At 42.7% G+C, this 27466-nt stretch overlaps 1 protein-coding gene across 1 annotated transcript in view; it reads left to right on the plus strand.

The window, feature by feature from the left end:
* RSPO3 (R-spondin 3) overlaps positions 1-27466 on the plus strand; it is a 75951-nt gene that overhangs the window by 32858 nt on the left and 15627 nt on the right. The window contains exons 2-4 of the mRNA XM_067546790.1: positions 5587-5778; positions 7349-7495; positions 9891-10088. Of these exons, the coding sequence (XP_067402891.1) occupies positions 5587-5778; positions 7349-7495; positions 9891-10088 (537 nt within the window). The remainder of the gene's footprint in view (positions 1-5586; positions 5779-7348; positions 7496-9890; positions 10089-27466) is intronic.

A 27466-nucleotide genomic window follows, 5' to 3' on the forward strand; every position in this document is an offset into this window, starting at 1 on the left:
TTGAAATCTCCATATAAATTTGTCATTAAAATTAGGATTAAATAATCTCTTGTCCTTAACTCTGTTTTTAATAGATAGATTTCAACTCACTGTTTCCAGAGTACAGCTTTGGAAAATACACTGAAAAAGGGAAATTCCTACTGATTTTATTTGCAAACGATGCTCAAAACTAATATCTGAACAAACATCTTGCACTAAAAATGCCCTCCAAGGCAAAAAGGCTCTAAGATAGCAAGAGAAGCTGAATAGTTCACAACTAATTTAGTTTCTTCTCTGGTTTGTTGTGATTGAAGTTTCATAGAATTAAAACTGGAGGGCCAGATTCTGCCTCCTCACATGCATGCACGCATGTATGTAACCTCATTTATGTCAGTGGGATTGAGGCAGAATTTGGCTCTGAATCTCTGTCTCTTCAGCTGTGGAGGGTATTTCATCACAAGTTCCTTCCTTGATGGTGCAGGATTTTAGTAAATGGTCGAACTAACCAGTGTTCAGATTGAAGGGGAGATGAGAGAGTGCCCCTGTTTCTGGTGGATGCACCCCCATCTTTGCCCTGGATTATTTTTATTCTGCCTCATAAAGATAACTCTGAGGAGTGTATTTCTTTATTTTTTTTGGTCTGTTTTTGCCTTTGGAATGAATTAGATTGCACCAAATGCCATGTGGTTTCACAAGAGAACATTTCTTGGACTGGTCTACAAGGCTAAAACCCAAATCACTTAGCTCTGCAGCCAGCGCCTCACCCATTAGGCCACAGCGCCTCTCAGCCAAAAACACTGGACCTCGCTGAGCCTTAGTCACCACACCTGAAAACTGTGGCTCCTAAGAATGCTTTGCCCTCACACAGCACTTTTTCACCTGTAGATCTTGAAGCGCTTCCCAAGGAGGAGCATATGCATTATTTGTCCATTTGTACAGCTGCCTTAACTACAGAGATTTGAAGCAATGTTTGTGTCAGGGACATTGTGATCAGGTTGTCCCACGTTAGGGTTCTGTTCCCAGCTTTCCTGTGGCAAGTCACTCGGCTTGTGCTGCAGTTAGCCCCTCTGGACAAGAGAAGCAAAGATACCATTCCCCACAATGGTGAGGGTGTGAGGTCTCACTAAGCATTCAACTGCAGTTCTACCATAGACCCAGCGGCAGGGGCAGCGCTTAGTTTCACAGTCCCAGGAGCAGACCAGGAACTAGATTGTGACTCAGGGATCTAGTCCCGAGTTATCCTGTTGCTCCAGGGGAAAAGTCTGCCAGCTCTATACCTAAGGTAGATAATTTCCCCTCTCCCATGCCAGCTCAGTTATGCTGGTCAGTGCATTGGGATAAAAGAGGTGTTTTAGAGCCTAGGATCTGCCAACTTCCTGGTTACTCACTCCCCACCTCCGTGTGCGGGGGGGGGGGGGCAGGGATGTGCTCAGGAATTTAAATGTAACCGCTTTTGGGGGGACACGTTCTGTGACCCCGCCACAGCCCCAGGGCCAGAAGAGCTCTGTGACCCCACCATGGCCCCAAGACTAGAGGTGCTCACTCTCTCCACCTCAGCCTCAGAGAGCTGGAGAATCTCTCTGCCCTTCCCTTTCCTGCAGCCCTGGGACCCCCTGCCCTCTGTGACCCTGGGGCCAGAGGAGCTCACTTTCCCCACTGCGGCCAGAGGAGCACTCTGCCCTCCCACCTGGGGCCGGAGGAGTTCTGTGCCCCCACTGATTACTGGGGGAGGTGGTAATGTCCTTGCTTACCCTCCTTATGCACACCTTTGTGGAGGGGAAGTAGCGGTCCAGCAGAGGCTGCTCTCTCCTTTGCACATAGACCACTGATCAGGGTGGAGTAAGGTGAATGGAGCCTAAGTTTTACCACATTCTGGAGTGTCCTTTTAATTTAGTCTTTTTGTTGGGTTTTTTTTTTTTTACTTTTTAATAAGGCAAAGTTACAATAAAATGTTAACATCCTCATTCAGAATCAGTTACTATTCAAAGAACCCAGCTAAAGAGTCTGGCTTGGGAGCCCTCCCTCCTCTCAGTACGCTAAAAGGGGTGACAAAATTTCGAAATACTCCTCCTCTTTTTGGCACTTCTCTTGTGTACCTTGTTGGCGTGACAGTTTTTTCATCACAAGGACAGTCCATATTTTACTCCACCACAGGAGGAGTCGTCACATTTTTCCAATAGTCTGCAATACAAAGTCTAGCTCAGCGGTGCTCAAACTTCTGCAGTCGTGCTCCCCCTTACAGTAAGGGAATCTGTCCACACCCCACCTTCCCACTACTGCACAGCCAAGACTTCCTCAGCAGCGGAGCTTGGGCTGACCGCGGAGCTGGGGGCAGAACTGGAGATGGGAGAGGAGCTGGGACTAGAGGAGGAGCTGGTCTGGGGGTGAAGAGGGAATAAGCCAGGCTGGGTGAGTGTAGCTGTGGCTGGGAGCAGAGTGAGTGAGGGTGGAGTTGGGCCTGGAGGCAGAGGAGGCCTGTGGCCTGAATGGGGTTGGAGGAGGAGTGAGGCTGGATCTAGAGCAAGGCTGGAAATGTGACGCTTCCTCTATGGGGGCTGGCCCCGGCCCTGCAGCACCCGCCACCCCCTTAATGTACATCCCACTGGAGAGGGGCATGCCCCATAGTTCGGGAACCACTGATCTATCTGCTAACAATAAAAAATAAATTAATTTGCCATTCTGTTTAAAAGGTAGATCCTTTACTGGAGCATCAAGTAATCAGGTCAGGGAATTTCATTTTGTCAGAAATTGAATCTCTAATAATTTCCTCCCAAAACGGTCTAATTCCAAGATGCAGCCACCACATGTGCAAGTATGTTCCCCTTTTCTCACAATCCCTCCCACAGGGTACCTCCCTAGTTGTAAAAATATGATGGATCTTAACTGGAGTCAAATGCCATCTATACAGTAATTTATACAAATTTTCTGTATGAGCTACACAAATTGGAGTTATATCTCTCCTCTCCCATATAGAGACCCATTCATCCAGATCAATTTCTTTGTTCAAATCCCTCTCCCATCTTTTCATCTGAGTTGTTTTCTTATCAACATTTTTTTTCAATCAAAATTGTATATATCGAGAAATTAAACTTTTTGTTCCAGCTTATTCCTGGTCAGCTCCTCACTTATGGTTAAAAGTCTAGATACAGACACCTTGTATCCAGTTATTTTTTACTTGTAAGTATTTTAAATGCAGGGCCTTTATATTATTTACGTTATTACGTATCTCTTGGTATGATTTCAAGTCAGAATCCAGGAACAGCTGTCTGGATTGAGTAATCTCAGCTCTTACCCACAATGAAGAGTCACTTTAATAGTGTCCATTTAGTTTTGTAAAGAATTCCAGACTGGTTTAGATACAATGACATCAATGACAAAAATAGCCTCCCTCCACCATTTCTTTTCTCCATCTGTTCAAAGACGGATCATAGTGTTGAGTTTTCATGTCAATTTCTGAAACATTTTACTGAACCTGCTCTTAATACTGCCTCTTGCATAAGCCATTACAACAATTTATCTATGGTTCTAATTTTGAGGTGTGATTCAATTTCACTGGGAGGGAAGACACCATATAATAAAATTATAAAAGGACCCATTTTAAGGTGGTTAATCTAAAAAAACAAAAAACAAAACGTAGTTTATTCAAAAATTTCCAAGCATATTCTTTTCAATGGTATTTTACCCTATCCATTTTAAAGAATGAGAGGTTTTTTTGTTATGTATTGAGTTATATATATCTGGGTTCAAAATCAACATTATAAGGTGGCCTAGGTTACTGCCTTAGGCTATATCTACACTTAAAACACTACAGAGTCACAACTGCAGCTGCAGTGTAGCGCTTCAGTGTAAATCCTTACTACAATGATGGGAGGGGTTCTCCCATCACTATAGGTAATTCACCTCCCCTAGAGGTGGTAGGTAGGTTGACGGAATTTTTCTGTCAACCTACTGCTGTCTACACTGGCATTCGGTTGGCTTAACTACCCCTCTCAGGGGTGTGGCATTTTCAGCCATGCCGATGTAACTTTTCAATGTAGACCGACCCATAGACATGGGAAAACTATAGGTCTTGTCATGTTAACAACAACATGATTATTGATGCATGCTTTTATCATGTTGCTTGTGCGACAGGAATCTGGTACATGTGAGAAGGAGGAAGAAATTGAGGCAGTGGCTATGAGTATTTTTCATATTTGGAGACAGAGGGGAGCAGAAAAATTGTCTTAGAATGGATCTTATCTTAACTATGGAGAAATTATCATCCCTCCATAATAAAACTTTTTCCCTGTTACAAGGGCTCACACATAAAGGTGTCCCTAAGTGGAGCTGCACATAGTGTGTTCTCTGTCAAGAGAACATATTCATAATGGTCTACCTGTCGCTGGTGCTCACATAGATTTCCTGTCAGAAGTGCTCGTGCACTTTATATATTAGCTTTGATGACAAATATTTTATATCTTCTTCCCTTTGTCAGATTCAGTGAAGGAAAATCATGGATACTTTTAAAACAATGTTGGTTTCTTAACCACTTAACTGTTCCTGCCTTTGAAAATGGCCTCTTTATACACAGTCACTTTTCAGCGTAGAATCCCATTTTAAAGGTGTGCCGCAGACATTTTTTTAAAAACATGTAAGAATTTCCAAAGTGTTGAAGGATGCACAGCGCCATGGCCCCCTCTATTACCCTGTACCACACTGAGAAACATTTCACTTGACATTTCTTTACTACTAAAAAGATATGTTACAGTGTCTCCCTATGGTCTACTTTTAAAACAACTGATACACATAAACACCACAAGAACCAAATATTTTTAACCTGAGAAAACACATGTATGTCTTCATAGTAAGAGACAATAGACTTTTTCTCTCTGTTTCCAGAAGAGCTAGACTGATACAATTGAAAGTGGAATAGAATTCCCACCTATCTTCCATGCTGGGATGGGGGTAGTCTAAATGTCACAGTTAAGTCTGAACATCAGGTTGTAATTGCTAGAGATTAAACACATGCCAGGGTGACATCCCAGGGAGAATGAGCAGGATGGTTTTTTATCTTCTTATCAAGACGATTTTGCAGCAGAATTAACACCACCACATTCCTGCACAGCAAAATCCTATTATAAAGATACTTAAACAATAATGGAAATTACGGACTACGGTTGAGTGTTTTGGTTTTTTTTTATCATCCACCTATGAAATAAAAACCACATATAAATTAATGCACAAAAACTATTTATTTTTGCTCTGCTGTGCAAACACATACAAGGCCTACAGAAGCAGTGTCAGTAAAGCCATTGCTACTGAGGGAAAATCCTGATTATTCCCGAAGGTGCTGCTCTACCATAAAATCAATTTCAGATGAAGTTTACTGTTCATTATTCTCGCAAGATATGAGCATGTCAGCTGAGCTTTCCATTTTATTGAAGGCGACTGAGAAGATCATTGAAATGAAATGTCCCGTCGTAAGAGACAGAAGCAAAAATCAACCAGTCCTGAAAGGCTGTCAGATAAGATTTTAACACAGCACTCAGAGTATAGAGGCATCATCATACCACTGGCCTGTCTAATATCTTCTTCTTTTCTCCTTTTTGAAATAACTTGTCTTTTCAGTGCATCCCAATGTGAGCCAGGGTTGCCAAGGAGGGTGTGCAACATGTTCCGACTACAATGGATGCTTGTCGTGCAAACCCAGACTCTTTTTTGTTCTGGAGAGGATTGGCATGAAACAGATCGGGGTATGTCTTTCTTCGTGTCCAAGTGGATACTTTGGAACACGGTATCCAGAAATAAATAAGTGTACAAGTAAGTGCTGGGGAAAGCAACGCTGTACATATGTATTTGCCCTTTCTGATATGAGATCAAATCCCATAATGTGTATCCCTATTGAGTCAGGGAAGTTAAATAGTATATAGATTCTTTAGTTTGCTCCGCCTTTTTATACGGATACAATTAGCTTTCACCTAGCGTGAAATTCACATTACCTAGGCAAAGCTTAAGTAAAAAGACTTTGTATGGATGATCTACCTAGGCACTAGGGATGGACTCCGCTCCTACATCCTTATTGAAATGTAAAGGTTACCATTATAGTCCACCAGAGCCACAGCTACAGCTCAATGGCTGTAGCAGCAAACATGGGTTACTGCAACTGCCCAGAATGGAGCCTGTGACTATTAAATCCATGTCATTTATAAACTCACTGGCAATGCTCCTGCCAATGCCCCAGCCTGCCCTCTGTTCTCCAGTGAGTTAGAGATTGATACTGAGGAGTACAGCTCCATGGTGTGGTTTGCAGAGCTCCTTTGCATGGCCTTTCTGTAACTATGCCCCATGCACAGAATAACCACAATGGTGCTTCTGCAATTTAGGCCTGTTACTGTACTTTGGTCAATGGTCCATCTGGGGGGAGATGACTTTCACTGGGGTTAGATGCTTGACTTCCATCTCTTCCTCCCTTCCCCCATCAATATTTTTTGGATTTTGAAATTTTGGCAAAATTTCACATTTTGAAATTTAAAAGGAAAACCTGGAGAAAAACCCTTTTTTGACTAGCTCTATTTACTGGCCACCTAGGTGACTAAATGAAACATGAATTATAGCTAAGTAATTCTCCCTACTTCTATGTGGTTGTAAAAGTTACCTTGACGAGTGGGTGCCAGAGCATAATCCTATATTCATGTAACCTCAGAGCAACTAAACAACTTCAAATGATTGTGCAGTTTTCTTCAACAGTATCCCTAGAGCATGTAGTTATGTCCTTTGTATATTACCTGCACAATATTCTATATACAAGTTTTATCATATTGTTAAAAAAAACCATGTTTGGTAGCATACGGTTTCTGTCCTGAATGAAAGATATAAACATAGTTATTATGGAAAATGCTATGGAACTTCAGCAAAACATAATGGAGCAGAAAAAAAAAAACAGATGAAAAGATGAAAAATAATTCTAAATTCAGAAATATTTTTTTTATTCTTCCTGAATGAATGGAGATATACCTGATGGACCTGATTCTCCGCACTGCCTTGCACTTTAGCCAGGCATTTGGACCTGTGCAATGTGAGTGCAACGTGGATGTAAAAGGCTGTAATTCTGATCCGGTAGCATTGTGCACCCGCTTTGCACGGTTCTTGATGACTACCCAAAAAGCAAGGCAGTTTAGAATGCCGCCTTACTGGTCTAATTCTCAGTCTCATTTCCCGTCTTAACATGGGTATAAATAAAATGTACTCTTACTGGAAGGCCCATGTACATTGCCAGAGTGGGGTAAAGCATAAACCTAAACCACAGTGTACATGCAAATCAGGCCCTTAGTGTTTAAGTGGGGTGAGTGAAAATGATGCAGGGCGTAATTCTGCATGTTTTGTATTACAGAATGTAAAGCTGACTGTGATACCTGCTTCACCAAAAATTTCTGCACAAAGTGTAAAAGTGGATTTTACTTACACAACGGAAAGTGCCTTGAAAACTGCCCCGAGGGGCTGGAACCCAACAATCACACGATGGAGTGCGCCAGTATTGGTAAGTAGATTCTCCAACCTCAGGCCCCACCTTGCAAGCCGTCCTTGTGTGGAACTGGTATGGACCTCACTGGGAGTTCGCGCAGGGGAGGACTTGCAAGAAATAGGTTCAGAATTAGGAAAAGGAAACCCAAAACTGTACCTGAATTATTTTTTTAAAAGGTTCCATCACAAGAAGTGTTCTCCAGTATCATAATCTCAGGATGCTTCACTCCTTTAGATTAGTTCATTGTCCTCTGATGAGCAAGTTCCATTCTTAGGGGCTCTCTTGTGCCAGTTAAGCATCGCCCAATGTTATATGAACACCCCAGAAATTCTACCTCAGGGATTTCTCCCAAAATTCTCCACCACACAGATGAGTATTGGTTATACTGTACTTCACCCTTTCGGGAAATGCAGCAGGCTTCCTCTTGCACACCTGGCCTGCCCTACTAACTGGCACTTGGGAGTAGCAGGCAGAGCCATTGCTCTTCCCCATACCTTTTGGGGTATCTTGCAGTATTGCCAACCTCAAATGTTCAAAAATCATGCTTCAGATCCCTCCAGATCAAGAGATTTTCACGCAAATGTTGGGGATTTTTATTTGCTTTCTGGTTTCGGAGCCTTTAAGATGCCCTCAGGTCACATTTTTTAAGCTTTTGTCCACAGTCGTGAGGAGTAGAAGCTTACTTGAAAAATAATGGAAGCTGAGATTCTCATGTAATCACTTGACTCCAGGAGCTGGGGCTTTAAGTAAAACTTCAGATATGGTTGCAAATCAAGATAAAATCATGAGAATAGGCAACATTGATCTTGTGACTCAGAAGGTGCATGGAAGGAATAGTCCCTATGCTTCTTGTGCTTCCCCAGGTTGTGCAACCACCGTGCGCTGTGCTAGTATGTAGCAGTGGTGGAAGTCTGCTCTCCCCCATCAATATGGATGTACATCTTATGGTGCCAGTGGAAGTTGTGTGCGTATTTTGTGGGGGAAGCGAACACCTTGTGCAAGTTTAAAAGGAATAAAAATAATGTTCAATAGCTTTGCAGCTCTCTTTCCAAAAATATATTTACCTCAGGTGGTGGTGATGGTTTTCATAATTTGATTTCCAAGCAAGGACTTTCATGAAAGCAAAGAAACCTGAAGAATCATTTCTTCTTCTTTGATGCTTCTTTCTGCCTAGGATCTAGCTGCTTTAACAATGAGTCAGTCTCAACTAGGAAATGGCATTAAAAGTTGCAGAGAAAAATCAGACCTTTGCTGTGCACGTGAAGGCCTATTATTTTAACAGGAGTGCCTCACATGTAATCTGAAAAGCAAAATGAACCATGTAACAATTAACTGGAGATTGCTGGAGATCAGCTGTCTTCTAGGGTTAGGAAAATTTGGAAATAAATTGCAGAGATTGAAAAATCTATTAGGCCCTTAAATCCATCGTCCTCATAGAGTTGCAGGATATATCTCTCTAAATAGAGGATATATAGATATAGATATATAAAGGATGTTAATAATATAGTATACTACACTTAATCAGCAGAAGAAAAATGAGAAGATGGGCCAAACTAGGACAATTATTCAAAAGCACACTCCTAATTATTGCTATGGAGAATTATTGCTTGTTATTATCTACACAAGGATTACAGATGCGCCCAAAATGTGATAAGTGATGTATAAATCTAGGAAGGCTCCCTTTGCTAAAGAGTTTACAATAATAAGGGAGCAAAATCTAAATCACCCTGGTTTGGGCTTTGCAAAAGCAAAACCTTACCAATGAAGTTCACCAAAAACAAAGCCTCTCCCAGTTTTGACCCTCTTTACCTGGTATGTATTACAAATGGCATTCCTTTCATGGCTCTTGACTAAGTTGTTCAGTACCAAGGGACTTGACAGAAAGGCCTGGTTCTTCTCTCACACTAGTGTGAATCAATAAGATGGTGGAATTATGCCTCTGTAAAAAAGCTGTGGGAGATTCAATTCAAGTCCAAAGACTAATTTAATCAAAACCATTTTTTTTTTTTGCTATAATTCTGGAATGAAATTGGCAAAAACAATGCAGCTAGTGTGAAATAACCCTACTTGTAAATAACTGAGTAGCATTATTTTACAGTTGAGTACATCTTGGACAGGCCAAATTCTCCTCTCAGAGATACCTCTGTAGATCCAGAGTAACTCCATTTAGGTAAACAGAGTTACTCCCAATTTGGATAGGTAAAATTGTGAACAGAATTTGGCCCAGTGTCTGACCTCAGACTGGCCTTAGAAAGAAGGTTTATTTGCTCAAGGCCAGCTTACTTTTCAACTTGACTATGAATTCATTTTGTTTACATTTTGGCTGATGCAGAGTAAAATGAACATACTGTATGCATTGTGTGCACCTAAAGCTACCGATCAGGCTCAGCATGTCCTACGTTCGTTACAGTGCATTGTGAAGCTACTGAGTGGAGTCCGTGGAGCTCTTGCACAAAGAAAGGAAAAACATGTGGCTTCAAAAGAGGAAATGAAACAAGGGTCCGAGAAATCGTACAGCATCCTTCAGCAAAGGGCAATCCTTGCCCAGCGACAAGTGAGAACAGAAAATGTATTGTACAAAGAAAGAGATGTCAGAAGGAAGGAAAAGGTACTATCTTATCATCATCATATGAGATTGACTTTGTGTTTGTTTAATAATTCACGTCTGAATTCCTGGGCCTGCCATTCTTATGCCACCAAAACTCCCGTTACCACTAGTCTTCGTTTGGCCTGAGTGAGTAGATGAAGAATCGTGCCCTCTGTCCTGTGCTGACCCCTTACAAAACTTGCCTTCTGTCTGATGAAACTCTAGAGGCCTCTCCGGTCTCTGGTTTCTGCAGGCAGAACTGCCCTTGGCGTTCAGGCAAGAGCTGGGCGCGTAGTTAAAGGAAACGCATACAGCTAAATAAGATGAGGCCAAAAATGTTAACACCGTGCTCTAGGCTGTGGATTAGTTGCTGAAATATTATGGGATTTTTCATCCTAACACTTTTTTAACAGTATGTTCTGTTCCACCCAACACACAGAGGCATTCAGAGTCACAAGCTGCCCCCCCCCCCCATCCCCCAGTCAGTGGGGAAATGCACCGTGCACAGCATTCTCCCCTTCCCCCCCACCCCCCATGCACTGCCACAGCTACTCTGGCTGTTGCACGGGTGGGGATGGAACCCCAGCTCCTCCTATTCCCTACTCCTTCCTGCCCATTCCTCACCCACATGTGAAGTATGGGTGACAGCCCCACAGAGACTGCTCCCCCTTCTGCACCGCTACTCTTGGTATGGGTAGGGCACTGTGAGTAAGAGAGGGCCTTGCATCCCTCACTCCCTGCATGGACACACAAGACGGCCCAAACTTTGGGGCCAAATTAGTTATTTAGCATTTAACTAGGAGCTGAAGGCATGTCATTTGTAAAGTCACGGGTTTAAAAAGGCAAAAATGGCTGAGAAATAAAAAAAAAACTGGCCGTTAACAGGGAAGATTGAACCTGGTGATATTCTGAAGAAAACGAGCCCTCACCATGCTTGTAGCTGTTTCCGTCGCTTCACGCTGACTCAACAGACGTTCTAAGCTTCAGAATGATGTTTGGGCTTATTGAGAGTGCTGGTTGTGTGATTGATTTGTGTCTGGGGAGGTTTGCTGGGAGATTTGTGATGATTTGTAGAGATTTGCGGGTGCCAGTTGGGTGCATAAGGGCGTTTCCCTTATATAACTAATGAACGTGTTGCATGCAAATTAGCTGTAAGTAAAGGTAGTGATTGGCTGAATTACCTCTGATATCACAATGACCTAGGACTCTTGGCATGACATAGATACATTCTTACTGTATTTGTACACCTCATGAGTGTAATTTGTAAAATCAAAATGGCTGAGAGCTTAAAAATTGGATGGTAACAGCCCATGAAACCCAGGGTTGAATCAACCTAGTGTTATTCTGAACAAAAAGAGCTCTCAGCTATGTTTGTAGCTGCTTCCATAACTGCACACTGGCTCAACAGACATTCGAGGTTTCAGAGTGACACACAGATATTCCTGGAATCCTGCATCGGTTGTTACTTATTACCAAATGTTTGCTGCAAGTTACTTATAGAAACTTTTTGCTACTATTAATATTTTGAGGGCTGAATTGTTTCATAAGGCCATGGCACAATAAAGGATGGTGTGTTGCTGCCCTATGCAGGAGCATTACAGGGAAAGAATTACGGCTCAGGGAAGTTCAATTTCCTCCCTTCATCCCCCTTGCTGTGGGAGATAGTAATCAGGGCTGGCCTATGGGAGCAGCAGATTTTACTCTCCCCCATCCTGGACCATGCCCTGTTGGCAATGGAGCCAAGCTCCATCCATTCCCCATCCACTCTTTTCCCAGCTTCTCTGGAGATAGCGAACAGCAAGAGCACAGCATCCATTTATTCAGATATATCTTCGTCTGAGGTCCAGGGTGTTCATCCAGAGACATAAATATGTTATTTCCTCTTAACTCTACTACGCAGTTGCACAGCTCGAGACACAATCTAGCTAACTCTCAATAATTAAGACTCTTATCCAATTTTTTGGTTTTAGGGGGTTTTTTTGCGCGGGGGGAGCAGGGGAATTGTTTTGTTTTTTGCTGCCAAAGCCTGAGCAAACAACACAGGACTGAACTTTAATGCTGGAACTGTAAATAACATTTTTCTCTGGGTGAGGATGATGTTGTGCATGTGTATGGTATTTTGGCAACATCTTCATATTGGTCAAGACATTTCACTTTGAAAAGTGTCTGCTGTTCATGTATAGTAAGTACTTTAAAAGAAACGCCTCATGTATTTTACAGGCAATTCTTACTTGTGCTTTACGGGACTTGTGCCAAACCATATTAGCAAAATGTTGTATGCCACAAAAAGTCCTGTAAGGTAATAAACCTATTTTTGCAAAGTGCATAAGGTTGTTTCTTTTTAGTAAGTAATGGACCATAGTCTGCCCTGTTTTACACCCCCTGCTCAACCCCTCTGAAGCCAGTGTGGTTGGATGAAGTATAAATTACAACAGCATCTTTCCCATTGGGATTTGTGTGTGTGTAAAGCTGAGGGCAAAATGGAGCCCTTTGCTCTTGTAAAAGTTTTTAAATCCACAGCTACACCATACCCTGTAATGGTAATGGTAGCCATGAACATCTGTCATTTCCACTTTCATTCACCTCCATAAAGGAGATGGATTAAAAAAAAAAAAAAAAAATCTTTAATAAAACCAAAGAAATTCACACATATAGCCAACTAGGTTAAAATAACATTAAGGACTGGATTATGGTGACACAAGTCAGGAAACTGAGACTTAAGGCTAAAAGTCTATACTTATTTGTCTGCTGGAAAAGGGGAAACGAACCTTTTCACCTTAATCTTCAGGCCATTTCTGCCTCCCCAATCTGAATTCCCCCTCTTCCACAAAAAAGAAAGCTCTGTCCCTTCTTGAGCGACACATCAAGTATACAAGAGACTGAGCTAGGCTAAAGCTTCACAGGCTAAATTCATTCCACGAGCTACACAGTAGGAAGGAGGGGGAACGAAAGTCCTAGAAAAGCAAAGGGAAAACAAGCAAACACTGTTAAGAAAAAATGAAAATCAGACTTAAGTAACACAGAACACTACTTTGCAATGCATATGTTGTTACATCTATTATGTTAAAGGCAACTGATAGATCTAGCAGTATCAGCACTGATTTTAGTCATTCCTCCATGGTCATAAGCAGATCATTAGCCAATTCAACATGTGCAGTTTCCATGCTGAATCTAAGTCTGTCTCCTGACTGTTAGGGATTTAGGGCACTGGCAAAGGACAAGTGATGATGGAGTTTGTTCGCCACAATTGTCTCTCTGACTTGGCTCAGGAAGGTGAGATTAGAGAGGGTGTCAGCTAAATTGCTGGTATCTCTCATAGGCATTTGCCTGTGGTGAGTAGACAGATTCAGATAAAGTACATGGAAGAATTATTTTGTTTCATTCTGCTCTTGTGACCTTTGGTCTGTCGAGATGGATTGTAATTCTCTGTCTGTTTTTCCCCCATTGAAGTAGAATGAGAGGTCTTCATGGGAGAAAGTACTAGGTTCTGAGGCTGAATATAAGCAAACTGGGAAAATTAGGTGGATCAAACTAAATAATTTGTCCAGTCTTGATTTAGCAGGCTATCCCTGCCCACATTAGCCTAGATGGACCACTGATCTAATCCAACATGACAATTCCTATGTTCCTGTGTCCCAGATAGGACACTCTTACACTTCCAGCCTCATCCAAACCTTCTGAGGGTTTATTTTGGTATATTCTACCCTTTCCAAGCCTTGATGCTCAAATTCATCCAATCTGCTTTACACTTCCATCCTTTACCCAGCAACTGACCCTGCTTCTGAATTGATCCCTGTCCTTTCGCTCCCTCACCTGTGTTTTCTGTCTTGTAACCCATTTTCCAAGACACAAGTGCCCTCCAATTTAATGGGATGCTTCTTTTCCCTTCCCATGTTTAGATCCTTCTTTGATTTTGACCTTTAAATGAAACTCCCAGAGTCAACTGGTGAACTAGTTTGCTGTGGTCACTGTCATGAGACAGATAATAATACCAAGTATTACAGTGATTTCCAGAAGTGTATGGGGCACTCTGGAAAAAGCACCATTGGTAGAATTGAGCAAATACTGCATATTATCTAGAAAGATTAGCTTGCATTTTTAAAATAAATGTGCTTTTGGCCATGCTCATGTCCCTTTTGTGGTTGCTTTCTGCAAACATACATGAGTTTGGCTTTTACTAGCCAGAAACCAAACATCACAGTTGCATGCACAAATATTTTAACTTTCCGTACATGAGTATTTCTGTCATAACTGCTCATCCAAATGCAGAAAAGCTATACGATGTGACTTATCTGACCAATCACAAATAAAGAACCCACTTGGCCTAACTAGTATTGAATGCTATTAAAGAACATTTCATGTCACCAAAAATATCAAATAATTATGAATAGGAAATATATCCTAGGAAACAGTGTTTATTATGCAAGAAAATATGCAGGCTAAATGTATAAATATGCAGGCTAACATGTATCAAATACATGTATTTGTTGAGGATCATACAGAACAAAATTGACAGTCCTTTCTCCAACATGCTTATAATCTAAGTACAAACTAATAGACAACAGCAGAATACAACCAGAGAGATGGGTTCAATTATTTCTAACTGGAGTTTAGTGATCATCAGCTCGGCAGTCTGGAAACATGGTACTACAGTGATGCTCTCAGAGGACAAGTTTGCCCAAAATATGCTGAGCTGTGCTGAGAATTGCTTTTGAACAGGCAGAAGAGAGAGCAGGTTAGGCTGGTGGGTTTGATCACTCCCCATCCTTGACAATCTTTTTATTGTTCCGTAAAGGTTAGCGCTTTGCTAAGGAAAACCAAATGGGTGCTTTGTGATTCTTCAATGCACCCCAGAAGTAGGGAGCAAGCAATCTCTTTGGGAGGCGAGTAGTCTCCAGGTGAAGAATGGAGGAGACAAATGAATAAGGTGGAAAAGAGAAGGATTTGGAGAGGAGCAGTTTTAATTAGGAAGGGTTTATATGTAAGTAAATTGATGGAGCCAAGTAGACAAAAAATGTTCCTATTTTCTATTTCATATATCTGAATCTAAAGGTTCAAGTTTGGTTTTAATAGCCAGGAAGGCCAAGATTCAGGACAGTTCTGCAGTTTTATTAAATTAGTTCATCCATCCCTAATTAGTGTGTCTGTCCAACATATTTCCAGACCGGATCTGATAAATATGCAGTTGGCTCTCATATATATATAGATGGAGTCCTAGCAGGCTTTCATTAGATTTCCAAAAACACTACTCAGCTAAAATTCCCAAAGCCATTCATCAAGGTTAGAGTAGCTGTTACTTTAGTTGAAGACAATGTAACATAATACCAACAGGCTTAAAATATTAAGTGATAAATTCCCCTTCCTTACACTCACTCACACGCCACACAGTCACACAGGCCAATGGAACACAAAGGACTGCAAAGGGAAAGTAAGCTGCTAATTTAGTATTTCTCTTGAAGAAAAGGTTGTGTAGCTGCTCGCTGATAACTTTCTTTTGTTTGTAAGCATGGCTTTCATTAGCATTCAGTTAACTGTTCCAAGCAGAACTGACAGAAAAATCACATGGAGTTTGTAACAAAAGATAAACAAGACAGGAAATAAAAAAGAATGATATTGTGTATTGAAAATATAGCTCCCCTGACATTAATAGCAAACCCTCTGACATCACTGGGATCAGAAATTCACCCATATGGTTTAGTAACCAAAGGGAGAACTGATGAAGGGCCTGAAGCAAAGTCCATTAAAGTCATTAGGAGTCCTCCCATCCCTTTGACTCTATCAATTTGAGTTTGCATGTGCAAATGCAGTGTTGGGCCTGCATAATGACTGTGAGTGTGCATTTTGAGGGGCTCACTTGTTGCACAGGACGTTGAAATTTTGGCCCTTCAATGTCAACAGAATATCCCAGGTTGCACTGATTGCACATAACCTTCTTTCGTATGAATGCAAAAGAAAGAAACATGCAGACACATGTTAAGAGGAGGTTTGCTGTTGGAGAAGTTAGATATATAAACCGGGTATATTCTGTAGGTTTAGCAAGAGTACCTGGCTAATAGTGAGCCCTAGTGCTACTGTTTCTACTGCCTAAACTGCGTGGCTGGCTTCCCTGGCAAGACCGTAGCCTTTCAGGAGAGGCACAGGCAGCCCAGTGAAAATAGACCGGAGAGAGAATGAAATAGTAAATTCTGTTCTCCTTAAGTCTTGACAAAACAGCAATATACGCTAGTACTATTGTGTTATTGTAATGGACATCCTGCAGGGGAGGAGCACCTGCTCAGGCAAAAGTGGAAGCGACCCAACGGGAATGGGAAATGAAATAGGTTGGCCGTCCCTGTCCATTCTGCACATTAAAAATGAAAGGCCTGATCCAAAGTCTATTAAAGTCAATGTGAGGCTTTTCACTGACTTCAATGGGCTGTGGGTCAGGCCCATAATTCCCAGATATACCGTTTTTTAATATCTCCTCCTCATGTAAAAAAAATAACAGTTCAGGAAATACTGGCCATGTTTGGTACTGACTGCTCAACATGGTTACTTCTTTACTTACCAACTTTTACACTTGAGTACCTGGGAAGGTGTGATATTCCAATCCTAGATCATGCTAAACCTCACCCACTCCCCAGACATGTATAGGCTAGTGTCATTTAAAACAAAGACTGAAATGCTCAAAGCTGAGACATCACGATAATACATTTCTCTAGTGCAACTGTAAAGGAGTGCGTTCTGCATGAAAGACACCAGTGCGGCTATGGTTAATGACCTTGCTGCATGATTAGGCACCAGGCCTCTGAAGCTTCAAAATTAACGTGAAGCTAATTACTGCATCCTTGTGTTTACATTGTGTATATGCCACTGGGTCATAGCTTTGGCCTCTGTGAGTCCAAGCTACTATAATTGAGGAATCTGTCTTGTGAAGTGCTTGATTGTTTATTTTCTGTTTGTTTCTGCCAAAAGGGCCTTTGTTTCCTTTCCTTGCTGAGGTTTTGACTCTTTAACTTTAACACATTTCTATCCTTCATTAGTAACGTTGTTGAGAGCAAGGGTCCAATTCTGTGGCCCTTTCACAGCTGCTGAAAAGGAATTGCAAAACCAGTTTAAATGGCCGCGTGGGGTTTTCTTAGAGCTGGTGTAGACTGTACTATGTCACCCCCACTCACAGCTCCTGGCATAGTGGCCAGGGGCATATGAAGTTAGGAGTGGGAGGATTGGCCTGAGGGCATCGTGTTCTGGCTATTCTAGACAGCTGAGCAGCCTACAGATGGCTGAGTGGAGCTGGTGTAAGTGCAGTGCCTGGAGCTGATGTTGTTTACAACAGGAGCCGCACTGGCCCTTAGACCAGTTCAGAATCTCAGAAGTGCAAAGCTAGCACAAAACCACCTGTGACCTGCCAACCCTAAAAGGTGTAGTATGGAATTTTAGGGCCGGGGGTTGGATGCTCAAATTGGAGTTCGGCGCCTAACTCCAGTTTTAGGGGTTTAAGTCCCCATTTTGGCTCCATTGCGATGCACAGAACTCCTGCCTAATGCTGGTAGGTGCCAAACTGTCTACATTTTCAGGGTAAAAGTTCCCTCGGTGCCTAAATTTCTGCCTCTGGGTATGCACACTGCTGCTTCATTCTAGTCTAAGGGTATGTCTGCACTGCAGTAAAACACCCGCAGCTGGCCCATGACCCTCCCCACTCATGGGGTCCCAGAGCCCAGGCTCCAGCCAAAGCCCAAATGTCTACACTGCCATTATAGCCCTGCAGTCTGGTCCCCGCAAGCCCAAATCAGCTGACACGGGCCATGCACAGGTGTCTTATTGCACTGTGGACAAACCCAAAGCATCTGGACAGCCATCTCCCACCTAAGGCAGAGAGCAAGTCACAAAGCACAGGAAGACAAGCATTCAGACATTTAAGTCACATAGAATCACAGAAGATTAGGGTTGGAAGGAACCTCAGGAGGTCATCCACTCCAACCCCCTCATCTAGCTCAATTCCCTACATGGTCCAGCCCAGTGACTGCCTATGGGACAAGTTCCATTCAAAACTCAGCTGGACGAGTAGGAGCAACAGCATGCTTTATAATTTTTAGCCCACGGGTTACAGGAATTGCCTGGGAAGTAGGAGACCCAGGTTCATTTCCCCCTGCTCAGGCAGAGAGGGAGAAAGGATTTGAACCCAGTTCTTCCACCACTGACCGATGGGATTTTCTGATGTAGGACTCACTCAATCTATCTTGTTGAAGCTGTTTCACTGTGGATGAAATACTTAAATAATCATTGGGCCAGAGAAAAAGATCAAGAAAAAGAGAGAATGACTTGGTAGCCTCGTGGTGAGGGCACCCACTGGCGAGATGAAGCCCCTGGGTCCAGGCCCTCTGCTCCAGTTGTTGTTTTGTTTTATTATTTAGCCACAGTGGAACAGCTTTAACAAGAGAGAGTGAGGGAACTCTGTAACAGACTATCCCATAGCTCAGTGTTAGAGCCCTCCCCTGAGATGTAAAAGACCCCTATTCAAATCCTTTCTCCCCCTCTGCCAGAGTGGTAATTGAACCTGGGGGCCTGACACCCTAGGCAACTGCTCTAACCACTGGGCAAAAGTTATAAGGTGCCTTCCACCACGGACTTGTGAATTGCTATGCAGAGATAGGCACCTCCTTGCAGCCTGGACTTAGATGCTCAACTCCAAGAAAGGGGAGGACCTTAGCATGCCACCTGCTTATTGGCATCTCTCATTAGCTAGCTTAGGCAGCTCCTCACCTAACATGCTGGTCTCTGAGAATCACAATCTAAGGCACCTATCTCTCCCCGTACGTAGGATAGGGAATCTAGGTGCACAACTCAAGGTTTATGGATTGCAGTGTTGTTTCTGTGATTTTTTTTTTTTTAATCATTCAGCCCCAGGATTGTTAAAGGCATTTAGGCACCCAAAGATGCAGATAGATGCCTAGTGGGATTTTCAAAACTTGCAACTAGGTGCTAGCTGCATTTGTATGCACCTAAAAATCTGACCCTAAGGCCCAATAAGGAGTAAAACTATTTCTCATAGCAACTAGACTTTTATGCTGTCCCTTATTTTCTTATGTGAGCATTAATTCCACTTTATGCCTAATAACTCCAAAAGGAAAAGAGGCACAAGCCAGGGTTGGGCAAGTATATTACGCACAAAGGCCCACACTATCAAAGACCCTTTGCACATGCAGTTAGTCTGTATGCACAAGATAACGTGTTTTTTATACCATGCACCTAGGCAAGCTGAAAACCTCTTTGGCCAAAGTATGACTATACAACTCCGGGATTTTCAAAAGGGCATTAGCCGAGCAGGCTGCTTGGCTGGCCACTGCCTCTTCCTCGTCCAACCCCTCTCCTTTCCCTTCTTCCTTTCTTCCCTGTTCTGGCAGGACTGAGAGCAGTTGAGGGGGAAGGGTCACTCAGCTGCTCTTAGCACTTCTGGAACATGCTCTGAAAATGTGCTGGACTCACTGCGAGTCAACAACCTTGATATTTCATTAGCTGGGACATAAACATGCAGTGTGTGGTCAGTTGCTCCCGTGAAGAGAACAATTCAGGGAAAGTTCTTAGTGTTTGCATGTTAAAATGCTGGACTGTACGCTAGCCACCCTCCCTACATCGCTAAACCAAATAAATGAATTCTGTTCTCCTTGCTGATAATGAGCCTTTATTGTGCCCCCTTCTGTTCCTGCACTTACTGGGGGATGTTGTGCTAAATGCCTGAGCTCTGCAAGAGAAAAGAGAGGGCAAAAAATACAACAAGCTGCTGTATCACAAACCCCTACCCCTCTGCCCGCCAGAAACCCCCTTCACCTGATCTGCCAGCCCATAATCACCACCATTTCTGAGCCCCTCCAATCTGCCACAGAAATAGAAAGGAGCAACTTGCCAAATTACCCTCTTTCCATTCTCTAGCAGAGCGCTGCAGACAAGGTCAATCCTGCCTGGGTAATACTGCCATGTAGTGGTGATGGAGGAAACTGGTTAAGCTGGCCAGAAGGGTTAACTAACACATCCTTTCTCCGGACCTGGGCCTCTTCTCATTTTAGTCTTTGTGTCCTAGAAAGAAGCATGAGAGAGAGAAAAGAAACTCATTAGTACATCTAACAAACAGGGTCAAAGAATGCAAAACATTTGGAAAATGTTGGCCACCAAGTAAAACAGGCAGTGGAAGTTTTCAAGTTTAATGATGACGCGTTCAGCACTGTTTAATCAGAGTTAAATCCTGGTCCATGGAATACTTCCATGTATAGCAATGCTGTTATGGCATTGTAAATCAGGAAAAGTAATAGTACTCACTCACTGTTGTATACTATGCCATGCTTTTGATGCTCCTGATCCAAAACACATACAAGTTAGTGGTATTTGGATGAGGCTCTACAGGGTTATTTTCAAAATTCCTTTATTATAAAACGAAAACAAAGAAACACTTTCCAGCTGCTATTCTTGCTCATCCTGCTGAATCATTGTCTATTCATCCCCACCCAGGCAGTTTCTCCTGCTCCTTAGCCCCCAGCTCTCTGCTTCTCTGGTCTCATATCTTCTTAATGAACTTCCTCAACTCCATCACCAGAACTTCCATCTACTTTCTCAGGCCGGCACTCCACCCCTTGCTTCCAAGCAGCTTCCCCCACAGCTTTTAAAAAGAAAATACCTTCAGCTACAGTTTTGATTATAAAGCTCCAAGAGGAGCTTAAGAATGCTCCCAATTAGGTGTCAACATAAACCAATATTACTATAGATTCATAGTCTTAAAGCCAGAAGGAAACATTATGGACATATAGACTGACTTCCTTCATAACACAGGCTATAGATGTCATGCAGTGATTCCTGCAGTGTGCCCAACCACTTGTGGTTGAGTTTGAGCATACCTTTCAGAAAGACAGCCAGTCTTGATTTAAAGATGCCAAACAATGGTGAATCCACTACATTTTTTGGTATTTAACCTACTGAAAGTCACAGGTCAGTAGCAGTTACAAAGTTTAAATTTGTTGAGAGAGAGAGAGACAGAGAGAGGTTTAGCACAGCTCATCTGACAATCAGGAATTTTGTATTACACTTTTATAGTAAAGTTCCGAGTGAATTAAAAGCTTTCGACAGATCTGTTAAGCCAATTTATGGAATTACAACAGTAGGGACATACTAGATGATTATATATGTCAATATCAGTATAGCTAGATAAATATATATTGTAGAAAAATTATCAATAAATATATATTATACACATACACATTTCTGTGAAATACTATAAGCAATTAGAGTAACTTCTAGAGAGCCCTATTAAATTTCCATAGAAGATCCTATGGTTTTCATTCTTATTAAATTCTATAGGACTTCTATAGGAATTCCATAAGGGCATGTTTGATCCACAAATACTAAATATAGAGCCTGATCCTCTGCCCATTGAGGTCAATATAAATTCCTGTTCTCCCTGTGCAGCCCAAACTTGCTCTTGGGCCAGACAGCCCTGAATCAGGGACCTACAACCAGCTCCCTGTATCCTGCCTCTCTTTCCACTTTGTCCATGCAAATGGAGAAGCAAGTTTTCATGTATGGCTCAGTTGACTACAGCTCTTCAGAAATCTAGGATCACCGTGGTAGGATGCATGCAGGAGTTGACTGTGTGCCAGCATTTCCCAAAAAAGTTTCAGTGAGGTTGGTGGGCCAGATTCCCAGCTGGAATAAATTGGTGTAGCTCCATTGGCTTCAGTGGAGTTATGTCAGTTTACAGCAGCTGAGGATCTGCCCCACTGGGTTTGTATATTGTTATATGTTAAGGCCTGGGAGAATGTATTTACTTTTAAAATTAATTGCAACATTTAATATTAACGTTTATCTCTCAGTATTTTTTTTTTAGTTTGTTAACATAACTTTTTGCAGGAACGTAAGAAAAAACAACCTAAGAACTAATTATTTATTAAAAATTCAGTGATTGCAGAAATCATGATTCATAACAGATTCAGAAAAACTAATCGTTACTAATCTTAAAATTAATTTCTTGAAATAGAGAATGACAGCAAAATAATGAGCCAGTTGTCTACAAGTGAAACATATAGTAAATGATTTTAATTCCCCCTCTCTGTAGATTTTAATTATTAACCATAGACTTTTTTTTCTCATTGGTTTTTTGGGTAAAGAATGAAATCAGACATTAGTGACATTTCTTGATTAAAATCTAATCCTCCCCAGCCTATATCTCTGGCAAACAGTAGCCCTAATATAAAGATTTACAGCTACATTCATGTCTCTTCTTTGTTCTTAGGCTTGTATTTACTTCCACCCATTTGCTTTCTGAAATTCTCACCTCCCTCCCCCCCATTTGTCATCTGAAGAACTCTGTTTAAAAGGAAAATAGGCACAGACATGAAACACAGCTACACTCCTGAGATGTGAGATACACAACCTTTAATTCATGCAACCTTTCATTTACAGTTATGTTCAAGGGATCGCACAGTGTCATTATGTACAACGCCTCTCCTTGTTATTAGCCTAGATAGAGGTCTAAAATATTGAAACATTTAAAGGAATACCCATCCAGTTTTCATTTTCTTTTCCTTCCCCTTCCCCCATTTCCCGTCACCCTTTGTGATTGTTCTTTTCTAAGTGCATAATCTAAACGCTGTACACTGCAAATTGCACTTATTGTTGGCTTAAAGCTTAGAAGGATCCTTCTGAGTACTTTTTATACAAACGCTAACAAGGTCAGATTTGGAAACATCTCAGCTGCTGGACTTGGATCCCATGCGCTAGTGACCACCATTTATAATTAATATTAATGAATGGCAGCTGGCAGATGTTTATTGCCTAAGTAGAAATGTGGATTGCTAAACTAGAAGGATTTAGTTTAAAGCCAGAGGAATTGACTTTATTTCTGCTACAGTTGGGTGGGTTGGTGGGTAGGCGGAAGGTGGGTGCATGGGAAATATGGCTGATCCAGCCACTGCTATCTTCAAGCATGAGCAAGCAATGACCCTCAGAAAAAGGGCACCAGGAGCTCCTGACTCCACTTAATAATGGTATTTGGCCTTTGTGAGGCCTGATACATTAACTGAAGTCTGTGAGAGTCTTTTCATTGACTTCAATGGGTTTTGACTCACACCTAGTCATCTGTACATTGCAAAACATTTCCTAAAGTTAGGGATGTGTCATTGTCTCTGTTTTAGAGATGGAGAACAAAGGCATAGAGGTGGCATGGATGCTGTGTATTAACATGGTTCACACGTCCTGCAATTTAGCCCAAGGTCATACTCCCTAATGCAATATATATATTTTTGTTACTTTCTAATGTTCTTAAACCGAACTAAAACCATCAACGACAAGCCTCAGCAAAACCTGACATTGGCTCGGATGATGAACCCGAGGAAATGAAAGTCCTAGGTAAAATTTCAGAAGTGCATGAGTGACTTAGGAGTCTAAGTTCCTTTTTCCAAAGTTACTTATGCATTTCAGGCCCAATTCTTAAGGTATTTAGGTGCCTAACTCCCACTGATTGTGATTTCTAACTGACTTAGAAGCTTATCTTCTGTCTGGTCTGCCTGTACATTAAAGACTCGCATGACACTTGCTGAAGAGTATGGAACTCTTGGCCAAAATGTCCCATTCCTCTCACTATTGTGAAGCATGCTGTGCACTGGTTGATTGGTGTCTTCCAACCCAGGAGGTGTCCTCATATCGGAAGAGCTGAATGCATATAGCCTAGAAGACACTTTGAGGTGAAATTCATGTGGAAAATATTATCATTATTTATTATTAGCCCCTGTCAAGTTAATCCCACTGGTGACAAAAAGAGTTAGATTGGCTAACAAGGGAATAATGGAAGAGTAGTGTCTGCCCCGAGCAACAGCGGCTGTATGAGAGGGCAGTATTGGCGGCACCCTGGTAACTGAGGTTGCTGCTGCACTGGGAAGAGTGCAGGATTAATTAAAGCCAATTAATCAGTTGCTGTTGGGGATGACTGAAATGTGGGCGACGGTTGCTGGGCTAATGCGGCAATTGGCTCAGTAATTGGGAGGATATAAGTGGAGGAACAGGAAGTTGGGGGAGTGGGGGAAATTCAGGGGGTGAGCCTGGGCTGAGGAGTGAAAGCTGTGGGGATGCTGCCTATTGCTGTAAGCCTGCTGTACACGGTTATGCTTTGTAAGGAAAGAATAAATACATAGATGGTGAAAGGGTAACAATCGGGTGGGTGTCTGTGACTATGAGGCCACACGAACTGGCCAGGCAGTGTGGTGCTCTGGGTAGCGACACAGGCACTCTGTGACACATAAGGGGTTCATCTGGAGCATTAACCCTCTCAGCTGAGAGAAGGAGACTTGAAGGGTGACCTGTGTGAAGGCAGGAAATCCGGGCCCAATGGACGAGACGCTGTGCTGGCTAGTGGAACAACAAAAGGAAATGTAGAAAACCAACCGGTAGAGAGGCAAGCACTTCTGGGTCGGCAGGTGGAGCAGCAGCAAATGTTACAATAGTTCACCAAGGAGTAGGCCCAGGTATAGCAACAGCTTCTGCAGAGGCTGATGAGTTCCAGTGAGGGGACTGGAACTCAAATGGTGGGCCTAGGATTATGTTAGATGGCCCCAGGGAATGAGCCCGATGCCTTTTTACTAACTTTTGAGCAGGTGGCTATTAGCACCAAGTGGGACAAAGGTGCATGGGCATTTCGGCTAGCCCCTTATCTGACCAGTGAGGCTCAGGTGGCCTATGTGGCCCTGAGGTGAGCACCAGGCCAAAGATTATGATACACTGAAGGCTGCTATTTTACACAGGGTGGACCTGTCAGTGAAGAAATGCCACCAAAAATTCAGGGCAGTCAGATGGAATGGTGGGATGCATCACAGGGTCTTTGCGCGTAAGTTGTCAGACTGGGCCATTTCATGGTTATGGCCAGGTAGACAGGACATTGAGACCCTCATGGATTTCATTATTCTGGAACCATGTACATGGAGTTTCCCTGAGACTACAAGGGTCTGGAGGAGTCAGTCAAAACCCTTAGAGTCAGTAGTAAAATTAAAAGAGGAGTATGTGAAGGGAGACTGCCCATGGAAAGAACTCTGTACCCCTACGACCAAGGATGGGGGAAAGAAGGTTGAAGAACCTCATGCAGTGAAACCCAGGAAGACGATTCATGGTACGAACAAGGGGGTCCCAACTGCCCACGCAGTAGCTTACTACCAGTATGGGGGCAAAGGGCGCATAAAGCGAGACTGCCCCTGCATGGACTGAGGGTTTGCAGAGTTCTGTGGGTGGACAGGTGTAAAAAGGGGACCTGGGATTAGGAGAAATCCTGTCAAAGTAGTCCGAAGAACAACAAGGGGCGTTGTGGATTTAACAGTAGCATGTTCTCTTGTACAGAGCATCCTGATTAAGCGTCACTGGCAACAGGAGCAAGCAATGATAATGATTTATTGTATACATGAGGAAAAGAGCACTTATCCGTGACTGTCATCCTCTTGGAAGTAGAAGAAAAGTTTAAATGGCAGAGAGTAGGGATAGTAAAGTTGTTCCCTTACTCAGTAATTCTAGGAACTGACTGGACTCTATTCCCCGTATGTAAAAAGGACAGATGATGGGGGAAGGGACCCCAACTAGTGGGTCTGCATAAAAAACTCATGAGTGTAGACCCTCCACGTAGTGCTCCAGGTCAAGTGTGCGATAACCCTAGACATATAGTAACAAGCTCAGAAAGATGCAATGCACTGGAGGACTTGAGGGGAGGAGAAAAATGCAAGAAAGGAGTGAAGCAGGGAGTGCTAAATCAGGAACACCTAGAGGAAAAGGAAGGCAAAGGCTCAGATGACTCCCAGGAGGAACAAGCCCTGGACAAGGCATAGGATCAAGAACAAGCTGAAGATAGAGAGGGAAGGTACTGAAAAAGAAGCTTTGGTGGGCAAACCTACCCCCAACAGTCCCGAACCAGGGGCACGATAAGTCAGGGGAAGAGAGGGTATCCCTAGACTGGCTCTAGAGGGACAATTCATGCAGGCAGAGATAAGCCAGAGGAAAGACCTGTGGGATGTGATTGGTGTGATGACCAACAGGCTGAGATGGCAAGGTGATGAAATCACCCTCTAAGAGTATCTTTTTTGGGTGGAATGCAGGACCTCCATGAAAGGCCAGCCCCAAAAGGCACAAGAACCCCCCGTAGAATCCAGACTCAGTAAAGAGGGTAGGGTATGGGCAGCAAAGAAGACTTCTTCCAGAGGCAAGAAAAGATCTCAGGTGAAATAAAAGGAGGAGGTGTATGACAAGGCACTATTAGTAGCATCCTGAGTTGTTGAGTAGTAGCCAAGGTTGATGCGGCACTGAGAAGACTGCAGGCTTAATTAAAGACAATTAATCAATTGCTCTTGGGGATTACTGACACTTGGGTGACGATTGCTAGGCTAATGGGGCAATTGGCTCAGTAATTGGGAGGATATCTAGTGGGAGGAACAGGAGGCGGAGAGGGGATTCAGAGGGTGAACCTGGGCTGAGGAGTGAAGGTTGTAGACACACTGTTATACTTGGAAGGAAAGAATAAATACATAGGTGGTGAAAGGGTGACAAGTGGGTGTGTATTTGTGAGTGTGAGACCACACCAACTGGCCAGGCAGTGCAGTACACTGGGTAGCAAGAGAGACACCAGGTGACAGACTGACACACTCAAATTTGGGGGACTTGTCAGTGGTTTCTCTTTTTTACTAAACCTAAGGCCCAACAAATTATCCATACCTGTTTCAAACCTGGTTTGAAAATGCTTTTGTTTAAAGATAGACAGTGAGCAAACTTTGCTTAAAATTGAGTTAGCTTGACTTGATTTTAAACTGGTTCATGTAAGAGTCCTTGGACTGGTGTACATGGACTGCAAAAAGAATTCAGCTCCTATGCAAAAACCAGGGGTGACAAAATGAAATTAATAGGCAGCAGGTTTAATACAAACAAAAGAAACGCACACAATGCACAGCTAATCTGTGGAACTGATTGTCATGGGATGATGTGGTGGCCAAAAGTATAACAGGATTCAATAAAGGACTGGATAAGTTCATGAAGGATGGGTCCATCAATGGCTATTAGCCAAGATGGTCAGGAATGCAACCCCATGCTCCGGGCACCCCTAACCCTCTGACTACCAGAAGTCAGAAGTGGAAGACGGGTGGATCACTCCACCCTGTTCTGTACAGTCTCCGTCAAGCGCTGGTATTAATCACTGTTGGAGACAGGAGACTGGGCAAGTTATATCAGGGTCTGATCCAGTATGGCCATTCTTAGTTCCTGTGAACATTCTCACATTTCTTGCCCCATATACTCCTTTGTTGTATTTCTAAGGATAAAGACATAAGACAATAACAAGAATTAATTTGTATTGCAATAGCACCTTGAAGCCTCAATCAGGATTAGGGTGCTCTAGTGCTAGGCAGTGGACAAAG

Source organism: Emydura macquarii, unplaced genomic scaffold (assembly GCF_026122565.2).
Source record: "Emydura macquarii macquarii isolate MOO-44397 ecotype Brisbane River unplaced genomic scaffold, CSIRO-AGI_Emac_v2 contig_1146, whole genome shotgun sequence".
Taxonomy (NCBI): domain Eukaryota; kingdom Metazoa; phylum Chordata; order Testudines; family Chelidae; genus Emydura; species Emydura macquarii.